Genomic DNA, 13,888 nt, shown 5'->3' with positions numbered 1-13,888 from the left:
ACATCAAAAAATGTAAGAATTTTGTGCTTTGAAGAACATCATCAAGAAAGTGAAAAGACAACTCATAGCCTTCACTGGGGCTGTGAGCTGGGCTCATGTCTGCTCCTCATGTGTTCATTCAGGTGAAAGGGCAGCTTCCTGGGGCAAGCTCTTTACTTGACTTGGTTCATGTACTCCAGTAATTTGCCAAGGCCAGTTAACCTGCATCCCAAAGCAGAGCCTGAACCTACACAGTCAATGTGCAGGTTCCAAGCATAAGAATAAATGCCTGTTGTTCTACTGGCAAAGGAAGCAGAAAAGTGGAATAGATACCTGATTAACATATACCTAACTAAAAAAATTTTCAACATACTAGGATTTCAAAGTGGAGCTAGATTTAGACATTTTTCCTGGTTAACAGTGAGGCTGTAGAGTCTGACATCAAAATTTACAGGCTTCAAAATTTACTAATTGTGCAACCTCAACAGTAGCCAAATTTGAGCCTCAGTTTCCTCATCTGTCATTTCCTCAATGAGTTGATGTAAAAACTAAAGAAGACAAAAGATGAGAAGCACTTAGAACTAAGCTTAGGACCCACTAATCATTCAATAAATCTTACAACTAGATAATCCCTATGGAATATAAACCATAACAAAGGAAAAACAACAGAAAACATATTTTCCACTAGTTGTAAAAAATTAGCATTAAAACATCTTTTCCATTAAGTTTAGTGAATGAGCATAAATCTCATAGAAAAAAAAAACAAAAATTACATTCCTGAAAAACCTATAAAACAAGTAACAGAAGACCTAGAAGTAAATATGGGAATTTCTGACAGTATAAAATGATGAATCAGGGGTGCCTGGGTGGCTCAGTTGGTTAAGAATCCCTTTTAGGGGATCCCTGGGTGGCTCAGTGGTTTAGCACCCGCCTTTGACCCAGAGCATGATCTTGGAGTCCCGGGATCGGATCCTGCATTGGGCCCCCTGCCTGGGGCCAGCTTCTCCCTCTGCCTCTCTCTCGATCTGTGTCTCTCAGGAATAAATAAATAAAATCTTAAAAAAAAAAAAAAAAAAAAAAAGAATCTGCCTTTAGCTCAAGCTCAGGTCATGATCTTGGTTGGGGTCTTGGGATTAAGCCTTGTGCCCTCCTCCCTACTCAGCAGGAGGCCTGCTTCTCCCTCTCCCCGCTTGTGTTCCGTCAAATAAATAAATTTTAAAAAATCTTTAAAATGATGAATCAGGGGACACCTGGGTGGCTCAGGGGTTGAGTGTCTGCCTTCAGCTCAGTGCATGATCCTGGGCCTCCTTGCAGGGAGCCTGCTTCTCCCTCTACCTGTGTCTCTGCCTCTCTCTGTGTCTCTCATAAATAAATAAATAAAATCTTAAAAAAAAAAAAAGATGAATCAGTGCTTTAGAAGAGGCTACTTTTCCAAGATATTAGCTCTCTTTACGTTGTTAAAAATGCCATATTAGTAACAAGGAATAAAAGGGGTTGAACTTTAAAAAACATAAATTCAAAGTTTGTGTCATTTAAGTTCTATTCCTTCTCCTGTCAGAAGAACCAAGAAGATGTGTATCCCTCTAGCCTTAACATTTCCAAGGTTCTCCCTGGTATTACACCAATTTCCTTTCCTTTGTTTTTAAGATCATTAATAGGACAAATCTTTTTCAAAAAGTTTACAGTAAGGGCATAAAGGCAATTACATATCAGTTCTGTGATATGACTGGCAACTTTTTCTAAAAAGGGATTTTTTCTTAAAGTACGAATATTAAGTATTTCTTTAAAAACTTGGAGCATGATGTATTTTTTCATATTTTTCTTGGATATTTTACATTCTTATTTTGCAAATATATTCTAGACTCTGGTTGAATAGACTTGTCTTATACTAAGAAAAATATTTAGAATCTTTTTTTAAAGATTTATTTATTTGAGAGACAGCACATGCACAAGGGGGGGGATGGGCAGAGGGAGAAGGAGAGGGAGAGAATCTCAAGCACACTCCCCACTGAGTGTGGAGCTGGTCGTGGGGCTTGATCTCAGGAACTTGAGATCACCACCTGAGCAGAAACCAGGTGCCCCAAAATATTTAGAATCTTTATTCAGATAAGTCTGAAGATTTAAATAGAAGTTATATTAATAATGATGGATCCTATACAAAAATTGTGTTTTAAAAATGTACTTAAGGGCAGCCCCGGTGGCGCAGCGGTTTAGCACCGCCTGCAGCCCAGGGTGTGATCTGGAGACCCTGGATCGAGTCCCATGTCGGGCTCCCTACATGGATGGAGCCTGCTTCTCCCTCTGCCTGTGTCTCTGCCTCTCTCTCTCTCTCTCTCTCTGCATCTCTATGAATAAATAAAATCTTAAAAAAGAAAAAAAACACCCTCAAACTTTAAAAAAATAAAAATAAAAATAAAAAAATAAAAAATAAAAATGTACTTAAGTCCTGTTTCAAGCCACATTAATATTTTAACGGTTTTTATTTTTTTCTCCTATATATCTCAGATACTTTTTTCTTTATGGTTTTGTTTCTACTCTTACCATCTTCCATTTTATTCTTCAGCTGGTTGTGGTTTATATACGGAATGCTATTGGTTTTTGCATAAATTTTGTGTCCATATCGGATTCAGTTTTTTCTCTTCAGCTGCCCCATATATATATCATCTAGCTGTCATAATTTTGCATGCACCTTCCCAATTTTTATCTCCTATTTTTTCTCTTGTTATATCCCTAGGCATATAGAAATACAGTAAATAAGTGCAGTAGCATGGGCAATCTGGTTGTGTTCTTGACTTTAGTGTCTCATTTTCCCTAGTAAACAGGGTGTTAGCTTTTAGCTTATTACGTGTAGAAAAATTGTTAACAATATTGTGTTAAGAAAGTATCCTTTTGGGGATCCCTGGGTGGCTCAGCGGTTTAGCGCCTGCCTTCAGCCCAGGGTGCGATCCTGGAGTCACGGGATCGAGTCCCACGTCGGGCTCCCTGCATGGAGCCTGCTTCTCCCTCTGCCTGGGTCTCCACCTCTCTCTCTATGTGTCTATCATGAATAAACAAATAAATCTTAAAAAAAAAAAAAAAAAAAAGAAAGTATCCTTTTACTTCTTTTTTATAGATTCTATTTTTTTTTTAAAGATTTTTATTTACTTATTCATGAGAGACACAGAGAGAGGCAGAAACAGGAGAAGCAGGCTCCATGCAAGGAGCCCAATATGGGACTTGATCCCAGAACTCTGGGATCACCCCGAGCCAAAGGCAGACACTCAATCGCTGAGCCACCCAGGCGTCCCTGTAGATTCTTTTAAAATCTGAAGTTCTGGGCAGCCCAGGTGGCTCAGTGGTTTAGTGCTGCCTTTGGCCCGGGGTGTGATCCTAGAGACCCGGGTTCGAGTCCCATGTTGGGCTCCCTGTATGGAGTCTGCTTCTCCCTCTGCCTGTGTCACTGCCTCTCTTTCTGTGTCTGTCATGAATAAATAAATAAAATCTTTAAAAAAAAAATCTGAAGTTCTGATTTTAAAAAATTTAGCAGCTCTATGAAACTGATTATCTTTTAATACGATGAATTATATTAATAGATTCCCTTAACTTGAAACATCTTAGTGATAGACAGAAAAGAATATTTCACTCAATTCTTCTCTAGTCTATAAATTCTTTGCAATTCCAGTTAAAATCACAATAAGATTTTTTTTCTTTTAGAACTAGATAAACTGATTCTAAAATTCAAGTAGAGATATAGGGGTCCTAAAGTATAAATTTTTCTGGAAGACTAGCAACAACATATATGTGGTGGGAAGTGGAGAAATCCTTGCCTAAGCAACAGGGTTATTTTAAAGTTACAGTACTTAAAACAAGAAAAGTACAGTACTGGTATAAATGTAGACAAATAGATTAAAGAAACAGAATAAAAAGCCTAGGAACAATTAAGCATGTACATGATAAGCATGGCATCACAAAAGAAATACCTATTTAACAATGGTGTTGGAATTGGTCTTTTACATGTAAAAATAATTCTGATGATAGAATTATCAGTAAAAGCTTACTTAAAATCAATCACAAAATTAAATTCCAATTAGACTAAGACTAAATATAAATAAAGTTTTGAAAACAGACTATCTTTAAACCTAATATTATGAAAGATATCTTAGAACAGACCAACATTGGCAACTCAGGAAAGAAAGAACTATTAAATACTGATGCTGTATATTAATGTTGACTGAATTCTTATTGTGTGTACAAATTTATCATGTGCTAAATATAACCAACCAAATGTCTATACAACAAAAGATACCTAACACCATAAATGTGGCAGATTTGCAGGTTACCTATATAAATCCTATTGCTAAGAAAAGCATTCTCAAAATTCCCTCATCTCAAGTAGAAAAGGGAAAACAATATAAAATGAATGAATAACATGAACAGTTAATTGGCAAAATTTGCATTCCTTCACTCAGGAGTGGGCTTCAATCTCTATAGTATCATAGTGTAGCCCTAGAGTTAGTTTGTATGGGTTTGAATTCTGGCTTTATTGCACACTTCATGCATGAAGTTATGCCAGCTTTTTAACCTCTGTGCTTTAATTCCCTTCTTTGTAGAAGATTTTTCTACTTGTAGTCTATTCACATATAAATAAAAGCTGCTGTGGACTATATTTATATCCAGGAACAGTGACAGTCCATTTCTATTTGATAGTCCAAAATATCTGGCTCTTGTATCTGACATCTGACAGGAATTGTTATGAATTTTTTTGACAGCTAAGAGTATTCCATTTGTGTAGATTACAACTCTTCGCCTGGATCTCCAGCTTTTTACTATATAAAGAAAATGCATGCGTGAACTAATTATTTGGAATCCTCTTATAAAAGATGATTACCCACCAATTCAAAATACATCTAAAAAAATGTATCTGCAAATCTGAATGTGTTTCTTTTTGACATTAGTATTTTAAGATACTTTCTGACCACTTTTATTCCAACTGCCTTTTCATGTTCTTCACATAATTTTCTATTTTCTTAATTATTAGTTTTTAAGAATTGTTAGTATATTTGTGTTATATGTATTATAAAAACTATTTCCAGTTTTGCCTTATTACAGTGTTTGTGGTAGTTTTACTGAAGGGAAGGATAAACTGTATGAACCCAAATCAGACATCTTCACGTCTATCTCATTGGTTTCATATGTTAAACTAAAAAGGCAAGTCAATGAATATAGCCAACACATTCCAAGGCCTTTTCAGGTAGAAAGGATTTCTATAGCTAAGAATTATTAACAATATTTACTATTTATGGAGCACTTATTATGTACATTTAACCCTCCCATTATTCCTACTGGATAAGTATGATTATTATCCTCATTTACAAACAATGTAAATGAGGCCATAGCGATTAAGAAACCTGCCCATAATCATGCACTTCGTAAGCTGCTGGGTCTAGATTTGAACCCAAGTCTCTATATGCCTAGAGAACCACTCAGCCAACAGGAGAAATAATCTCAAGAACATGATCGTACTCCCAAAGAAGTGTGTTTGTGTGTTTCAGGATGGGAAATATGAGCTGAGGAAAAGAGGTAGCAAAAAGGAAAGTATTTAACTACAGGGATGCGAGGGATTCCAGAGCTGGCAACAAAAAAAGTCAAGAACAAAGGAGAATGAGTCATTTAGCAAGAAGACAAACAATACTGTATCCTCTAAGGCCATTAAAAAAAAAAAAAAAAAAAAAGATGTGGAAAGTTATGGATACAAGAACTATTAAGATTTCTCCATAGAATGCTAGTGCATTTAGTTCAGTTTGTAAAAAAACTTCAACAGAAGAAAATATATACGTAGGATCATTTGAAAAACATGTTCCATTTACTCTTGCAGGTAATTTTAGCTTTTAATCTTTGGCCAGGACAGAGTTTTTTAAAAACTGAGCTTAAAATTATAAGAATTATGGAATTATTTTGGAATTTCTTTGACCTAGGTCCCAATGAAAAGCTTTCTCTTTCCAGGAACACTTGGCTGGCTCAGTCAGTAGAGCATACAATTCTTGATCTCAGTGTTCAAAGTTTGGGCCCCATGCTGGGTATAGGAATTACTTTAAAAAAATAATAAAATCTTTGAAAAGCTTTCTCTTTCCTTAATTATTAGCCTTTTCCTCATAAACAGTATAAATTATGTAATAAACTTCATGTCCTAGTTTGCTTTTGTTTCTCCAGCTCATATTCAAATTGAACTTTGTATGGACCTGTTTCTGGATAGTCACATTCCAAATTTCACCTGGTTCTGATCTTCTATCTGTATTTTTCCTCACTCTAATTTTTATCAATTTAGTTTTTTCCAATTTACTGGTAGGTTTAGGTAACCCACTGCAATTGCACTGCAAAATAACAAAGGAAACAAATAAATGCTTAAAACGTACAAGAGACCGGGTCATATCCTCTTCTTCCAAAAGGCCAGGGTCCTGAGAATGCCAAGCTGAGGAAAGAGAAATAAAAGAGATTTATTTTAGAGCTCCAGACAAAGGCATATAGAAATCTGCAGTACCACGTGGCTATATCATCTATCATGATCCTCAGAGCATTGAGAAATGTTCACCACCACCAGCAAATGAGATGCTGAAATGTACAAGAAAGACTAATGTTACCATATAGGATCTGATAGGCATTTCTGGAGGGCTAAGTATAGGATGACCAATGAATCTATTCAAAATACAGGCTTTCCCTAAGATCCTGTTATTTTACTCTTAATAGAAAATTTACCTCAAGTACATAATAATAAATACCATAAAGATTTAAGAATTATATAATTTATGAAGCACTATAAAAAATTTGGAGGGCAGCTCGGGTGGCTCAGCGGTTTTGCACCTCCTTCAGCCCAGGGCATGATCCTGGAGACCCAGAATCGAGTCCCACATCAGGCTCCCTGCATGGAGCCTGCATCTCCCTCTGCTTGTGTCTCTGCCTCTCTCTCTCTGTGTGTCTCTCATGAATAAATACATAAAATCTTAAAAAAAAAAAATTTGAAAAACTTTAATTAGGGACAGGTTAGGCGCTGTAAACCAATAAAAAAGCTAGAATAAAATGTAGTCATGATTCTAATGACATTTCAAACAATTTCTTTTTTAATCTAAAAAATTCAGAGCCTTCAGGTTAAAAATACATTTTTGCATTTCCTTCTTCTCTCTCCCAAAACCAACCAAAATGAAAGTAAAGGAACAAAGGAAGCTGAGTCTCATAAAGATAAAGAATATAGAAGACTTCAGCAGATAAGAGATGTCAACAAAATTTTGGAAACTAGAGATTGGACAGATAATTGTTATCTAATTTAACCAGAGAAAGCTGAAGCTTAAGTGAGGGTGGGGAAAGGATGGGGAAACCATGGCAGAACCCTTAAACAGCTTAGGAGTGCAGTCACTAGGTACTTCTGCAGGCAGGTGTGTGGGAATGGGAACTGAATGTAAGGATTTGGAGCAATGTAGAGAAAATAAGGGAATTAAGTGAAAGTTGTAATACTGAAAGATGAGGTGTGTCCCTCCAATCCTTCATTTCCTACTGTGTTTGCCTTCCAAAAGCAGTTCTGGCTCATATTCCTCAAGCAAAATCTAAGACTTCTTACTTCTTGCAGGGGGAACTGACTAGCCTCCCCCAAAACAGATACAGATCCTGACATTTGCCCAAAATACAGATCCTGACATTTGGTCAATCTTCAACCTCTAATAAAACACCATATTAGAATGAAAGGCAAGGAGAAGGTGGGTGGGAGAGGGGTGAGGTGAAGGAGATAAGAAAGAGGTTAGGTAGAAAACAGAGATAAATCCTTATGTCCATTGTCAAAAGTCAACTAAAACTGAGAAACTAAGCATGGGCAGTATGAGGATATTATTCAGGAAAGTGCAGTGAATACTAAAATGTGGGAGCAGGGATGAGAAAGAATAGAGTAGGAAATTTTGTTTATGATTATACATTTAACAGCCCTTTAAAAAAATCTAAACTAAGAAAAACAGAAATTACATTTAAAATAGTTACTTTAGGGATCCCTGGGTGGCGCAGTGGTTCAGCGCTTGCCTTTGGCCCAGGGCATGATCCTGGAGACCCGGGATCGAGTCCCACATCAGGCTCCCGGTGCATGGAGCCTGCTTCTCCCTCTGCCTATGTCTCTGCCTCTCTCTCTCTCTCTGTGACTATCATAAATAAAATAAAAAAAAATTAAAAAAAAAAAATTAAAAAAAAAATAGTTACTTTAAAAAAATCAAACAATAGTTAAGTGAATAAATAAAAAACAAATGCCTACCCTGCAGTCAGTAAGACTCAAGTGAAGTTTCTTGGTAGTAGTACTGAATTTCCTAACTCTTTTTAAAAATCTCTCTGCCCCGGGATCCCTGGGTGGCTCAGCAGTTTAGTGCCTGCCTTCGGCCCAGGGCGTGATCCCGGGATCGAGTCCCACATTGGGCTCCCTGCATGGAGCCTGCTTCTCCCCCTGCCTGTGTCTCTGCCTCTCTCTCTGTGTGTGTGTGGGGGACTATCATAAATAAATAAAAATTTAAAATAAAAAAAATAATAAATAAAATAAAATAGTTACTTTAAAAAAATCAAACAATAGTTAAGTGAATAAATAAAAAACAAATGCCTACCCTGCAGTCAGTAAGACTCAAGTGAAGTTTCTTGGTAGTAGTACTGAATTTCCTAACTCTTTTTAAAAATCTCTCTGCCCCGGGATCCCTGGGTGGCTCAGCAGTTTAGCGCCTGCCTTCGGCCCAGGGCGTGATCCCAGGATCGAGTCCCACATTGGGCTCCCTGCATGGAGCCTGCTTCTCCCCCTGCCCTGTGTCTCTGCCTCTCTTTTTCTGTGTCTCTCATGAATAATAAATAAAATCTTGAAAAAAAAAATCTCTGCCCATAAACAGTGCCCATCTCTGAGCCACCTCACCTCTCCTTTCCATCATCTGGGTTAAATGCTCCACTGTCACACAGCTACTGCTGATCTCTGAAGGTTGAGATGTCATTCAACCCTTCCCCTCTCAGGCAGAAGGGTTAAGATAAGCTGCAGATCCAACAATTCCAGGGTCCACTCAATCTCAGGCCTCTGCAGCCTCTCAGGTCAGAAGGTCTTCCATGATGGATACCTGCTCTCCAGGCTTCTTTTACTCACATCACAGATCTGTCTTATCTTTGTGGAGGCAGGACCTGTGGGCTTATGATATAAATCCAATTTACTTGATGTTGTCTCACTAGATCTCTATAGTAACCAGCCTCCAAGGGAGCTTCTAATGATCACTACCTTACGGTATTCATAGTTTTTGTTCAGCCTCTCCTATACTAAATAGAGTTGTCCTGTTTAACCAATAGGATACTGCAAAAATGATACTGTGTGACTTCCAAACTTAGGTCATAAAAGACATTGTGGTCTCTGTATTGCACATTTTTGAATCATGCACTTTGAAGGAAGTCAGCCACCATGCCATGAAGACACTCAAACAGCCCTAGGGAAAGGCTCCTGCCAGCAACCAGCACTAACTTGCCAGCCATCTAGAAAGCAAATCCTCCAGCCCCAGTCTAGCCTAACAATGACTGCAACTTTGTCAACATCTTGACTGCAACTTCATGAAATATCTGAGCCAGACTATTCAGCTAAGTTGTTTCCCACCCATCACGGAGTGTGAGATAATTGTTTATTATTGTTTAAGCCACTGAATTTTGAGGTAATTTGTACACAATAGTAAATAACTATACAGTACCAAACAATTAGCTTCCTTGCTTATAATTCACATTTCCTGGAGTCACAGACCAGAGCTGCTGGATGCAAAGACAGTAAGAACCTGGAGGAACACTCAAAGGTTCAGCAACCTAGGTTGAACTAAGTACTCAAGAGAAACACCAAGATTCTAGAAACAAGGTGAACACAACAGTGATGTTCACATAATATCTGTTCTTCAAATATCTTCTGTGAGCATTAAGGTGTAGACTCAGTGTAGTGACACATACAAAGTTGAGTCAAAAAAGATTCAGATTTGCAGCAACCTCAGGTTTGGAGTAAAAGAGAGCTGCAGCTATTCCATTTCCTATTTATCCTGGCAATCAAGGTAAAAGAGAGTTGCAATTTAGGATTCCCATACTCTTCATCTGAAATTAGAATTATACTCACATCAAAATCATATTGGATGAATAAAATGGCTAAGTTAAGAAATATTAATTTATCGTCTGCTTTAAGCCTTTATTACATATAGAGTAAAAAAGTAATATACAAGAATGTAGACTAATCCTTGCACTGTATGACAGAACAGAATAAAACAGAAACATTCAATTGTAATAAATTTTGAGATACTCTTAATATCCCTCACACAATTTTTTTTTTTTAATTTTTATTTATTTATGATAGTCACACACAGAGAGAGAGAGAGAGAGAGAGAGAGAAAGAGAGAGAGGCAGAGACACAGGCAGAGGGAGAAGCAGGCTCCACGCACCGGGAGCCCGACGTGGGATTCGATCCCGGGGCTCCAGGATCACGCCCTGGGCCAAAGGCAGGTGCCAAACCACTGCGCCACCAGGGATCCCCCCTCACACAATTTCTATTTTCCCCTAGGCAATTATCACTAATAAACTATTTATCATACATATTGTCTGTGTATCCCCTCATTTTAAACTCCATGAAAACAGGAAATTTTTTTTAATCTCTCTTTGCCATTCATGGTAGGTGCTCAAAAAAATATGTTGATTAAAATGGTGTAACCACTATGGAAAACAATATGGCAATGAAAAACCAAAAAAAACCACAGACTTTACCAGATCCAAAAATTCCACTTCTGGGTACATACCCAAAAGAACTGAAAGCAAGGACTTGAACAAATATTTGTACACTCATTTATAGCAGCATATTTGTAATAGTCAAAAGGTAAAAGAAACCCACGTATGCAGTGACAGATGAATGAATGGATAAACAAAATGCAGTGTATACACAGTGCGGAATATTATGAAATTCTGACATGCTTTAACATGGATGAACCTTGAAGAAATTATGCTAAGTTAAATAAACTCTTCACAAAAAAACAAATACTGTATGATTCAACTTATATGAGGTATGTAGAGTAGTCAAATTCATATAGACAGAAAGTAGGGATGTCTGGGTGGCTCAGTGGTTGAATCCGCCTTTGGCTCAGGGTGCAATCCTGGGTCCAGGGATTGAGTTCTGCATCCGGCTCCCTGCAAGGAGCCTGCTTCTCCCTCTATATCTCTCCCTCTCTGTGTTTCTCATGAATAAATAAATAAAATCCTTAAAAAAAAATTCACATAGAAAAGTAGAATGGAAGTTTCTGGGACTGAGAGATCCAAGGAATGGGGAAGTTATTGCTTAATGGGTACAAAGTTTCTCTTTTACAAGATGAAAGAGTTTTATGGATAAATGGTGGTGACACTGGTACAGCCGTATGAATGTAATGCCACTGAACTCTACACTTAAAAATGATTAAAATGTTAAATGTTGGGGCAGCCCGGGTGGCTCAGCGGTTTAAGCGCCGCCTTCAGCCCAGGGCTGGATCCTGGAGACCCGGGATCGAGTCCCACATAGGGCTCCCTGTGTGGAGCCTGCTTCTCCCTCTGCCTGTGTCCTTGCCTCTCTCCCTGTGTGTCTGTCATGAATAAATAAATAAAATCTTTAAAAAAAAAAAAAAGTTAAACGTTTTTGTGCTTTTAGCTTTATCAAGGTATAATTAACATACAAAAAGTTGCACACATTTAATATATATATATCCTGATGAGTTTAGACATATATATATATATATTCATGATACCAATTCCATAACCAAGGTACTAAACATATCCATCACCTCCAAAAATTTCCTTGAGTTCTTTTGTTTCTGTGGTAGAACAATTAATACACAAACAAGATCTGTACTCAAAACAAAGTATATAATACTGTATTGCTAATATAGGTATTGTGTTGTACAGATCTCTACAACTTATTTTTCTTGCGTAACATAAATTTTGTACCCATAGAAAAACAATTCCCCATTTCCCTCTTCTCCCTAGGCTCTGGCAACCATTATTCTATTCTTGTGCCTCTTGAATCTATTTTAGATATGTCATACAAATGGAATCATGAAGTATTAATTCTCTGACTGGCTTACTTCCCATAACATAATGTTCTTTAGTTTCATCCCTGTTGTCACAAACAGCAGGCTCTCCTTCTTTGAATAATATTCCATTGTATGTATATACCACATTTTCTTTATCCATTCATCTACTGATGAATGTTTCCTTATTTTGGCTATTGTAAATAATGCTGCAATGAAAATGGGGGTGCAGATATTAAGATGGAAAATCTTATGTTACGTGTTAAGTTTTATCACAATTAAAAAGTATATATACATATATATATACACATGTATAAAAAGACACAGATAAAAAAAAAGACACAGATACACATTTATATATGTACAAAAGATGCATATATATACACTTAAATAAATTCTACTACTCTGGAGAATTTAAACTCAGAAGAAAGGAATATATTAGATAAGGATAACACAGAAATGGGTGGGTAGTTTGGAGTTCAAATATTCTAAAGTCTTAAGTTGGGGTTTTGTTAAGTATGCATGTTAAAAATTCAAGGAAAAGAACGGAAACCAAAGCAGTGGAGAGAGAAAAGTGAATAAGCTAAATCTACACAATAAAAAGGCTACAATAAATAGAAAGCAAATTTGTATCAGCATCCCAATAAATGCAAATGAATTTAACTCACCTATTAAAATAACATTCAAACAGGATAAAAGGGTAAAAAGTCCAGCAATATACTCTTTACAAGAGACCTAAAGCATAAAAACATAAAAAGAAGGGGTTGGAAAATGAACTTCCTGGATAATACAATAACAAAATCTGAACAGGAATATTATCAGACAAAAGAGAACTTGGAGTAAAAGGCGTTCACCAGGATAAAGAGGCATGTTTCCTAATGCAGTTAATTGAAATCTTGGTCCCAATTCTTCATGTCCCTCTAATATTCACACTCCTTGCCACTAACTTTACCTTGTCCTCCCACTTGAGTGTAATTAAGTTAAGCCATGTGGCTTGCTTTACCTAATGTATTATTAGCTAGTATCATTAGTATACGGAGGAGCAGAGGTATTTAAGGGTGTTTGTATGGTTTGTCCTGTGCTCTGATGATCCATGATGAGAGCGTGTCCTGATAACCACTGTCCTCTTAGCCTGAGTAGCAGAAAGAACAGATCTAAATCCATCCTGCAGTCTAGTTACTCAGCCAACAACAGCCTAAATAAGCTGAACACAGAGAACCAAGAAACAGGTGAACATGCGAATAAATGCTTGCTGTTTATGCCACTGATTTACAGGTAGTTTGTTAGCATTACTATCATGGCAATAGCTAAGTAATACATATGATAAAAGATGCAAGCCATATGATGTTGAGATCATGAATCTGGAAAAGATCCACAGGAAAACTGGAAGGCAACAGAACAGAACCAAGAACTTCTGAGGGAAGGGAGGGAAGGCAGCAAAGGAGTCTAAGGAGTGGCCAAAGGACAGGGAGGACTGCTTAAAACCAAATACAAAATTTTATACAATTTTTTTTCCAAGACGTTATCGAGTATGACAAATACTATACAGAAGTCAACTCAAGAACCACGACACATATCACAAATAGCTCATCACAGACCTTTCACGACCATCAAACACCATACAACCACACACAACCACAAACATCGCCATTACACACCACACCTCAAACATCCCATCACAATTAGTCCATCACACTCACACACATCACCACAGTCACTCTCCCTCTTTCACACACACACACATACACTGACTCCCACCACAGTTTCTTGGTGCAACAACTCCAACCACTCTCCAGGAGCGTATTCCCACCCCGAGCACTTTGCACCGTGGCCACTCCAGACGCGCTGGGCCTCCCGAGAGGCTCCGCCCC

The 13,888-nt window shown here is 37.4% G+C and overlaps 1 protein-coding gene across 8 annotated transcripts in view; it reads right to left on the bottom strand.

The window, feature by feature from the left end:
* The window catches only part of ZNF568 (zinc finger protein 568), an 82,798-nt gene that overhangs the window by 68,687 nt on the left and 223 nt on the right, over nt 1-13,888 (bottom strand). The window contains exons 1-4 of one of the 8 annotated variants that reach the window (XM_041745847.1): nt 13,776-13,879; nt 12,686-12,752; nt 8,879-9,142; nt 6,372-6,427 (exon numbers count right to left, since the gene is read on the bottom strand). In XM_041745847.1, the coding sequence (XP_041601781.1) occupies nt 6,372-6,427; nt 8,879-8,954 (132 nt within the window). In that variant the 5' untranslated portion in view covers nt 8,955-9,142; nt 12,686-12,752; nt 13,776-13,879. Of the gene's footprint in view, nt 1-6,371; nt 6,428-8,878; nt 9,143-12,685; nt 12,753-13,763; nt 13,880-13,888 lie in introns of those variants that run through there. The other 7 variants (XM_041745848.1, XM_041745849.1, XM_041745846.1 and 4 more) reach the window with 7 other exon arrangements.

Source organism: Vulpes lagopus, chromosome 2 (genome assembly GCF_018345385.1).
Source record: "Vulpes lagopus strain Blue_001 chromosome 2, ASM1834538v1, whole genome shotgun sequence".
NCBI classification, from domain to species: domain Eukaryota; kingdom Metazoa; phylum Chordata; class Mammalia; order Carnivora; family Canidae; genus Vulpes; species Vulpes lagopus.
The sequence above is the reverse complement of the archived record's forward strand: the minus strand, read 5'-3'. Positions and strand labels throughout refer to the sequence as shown.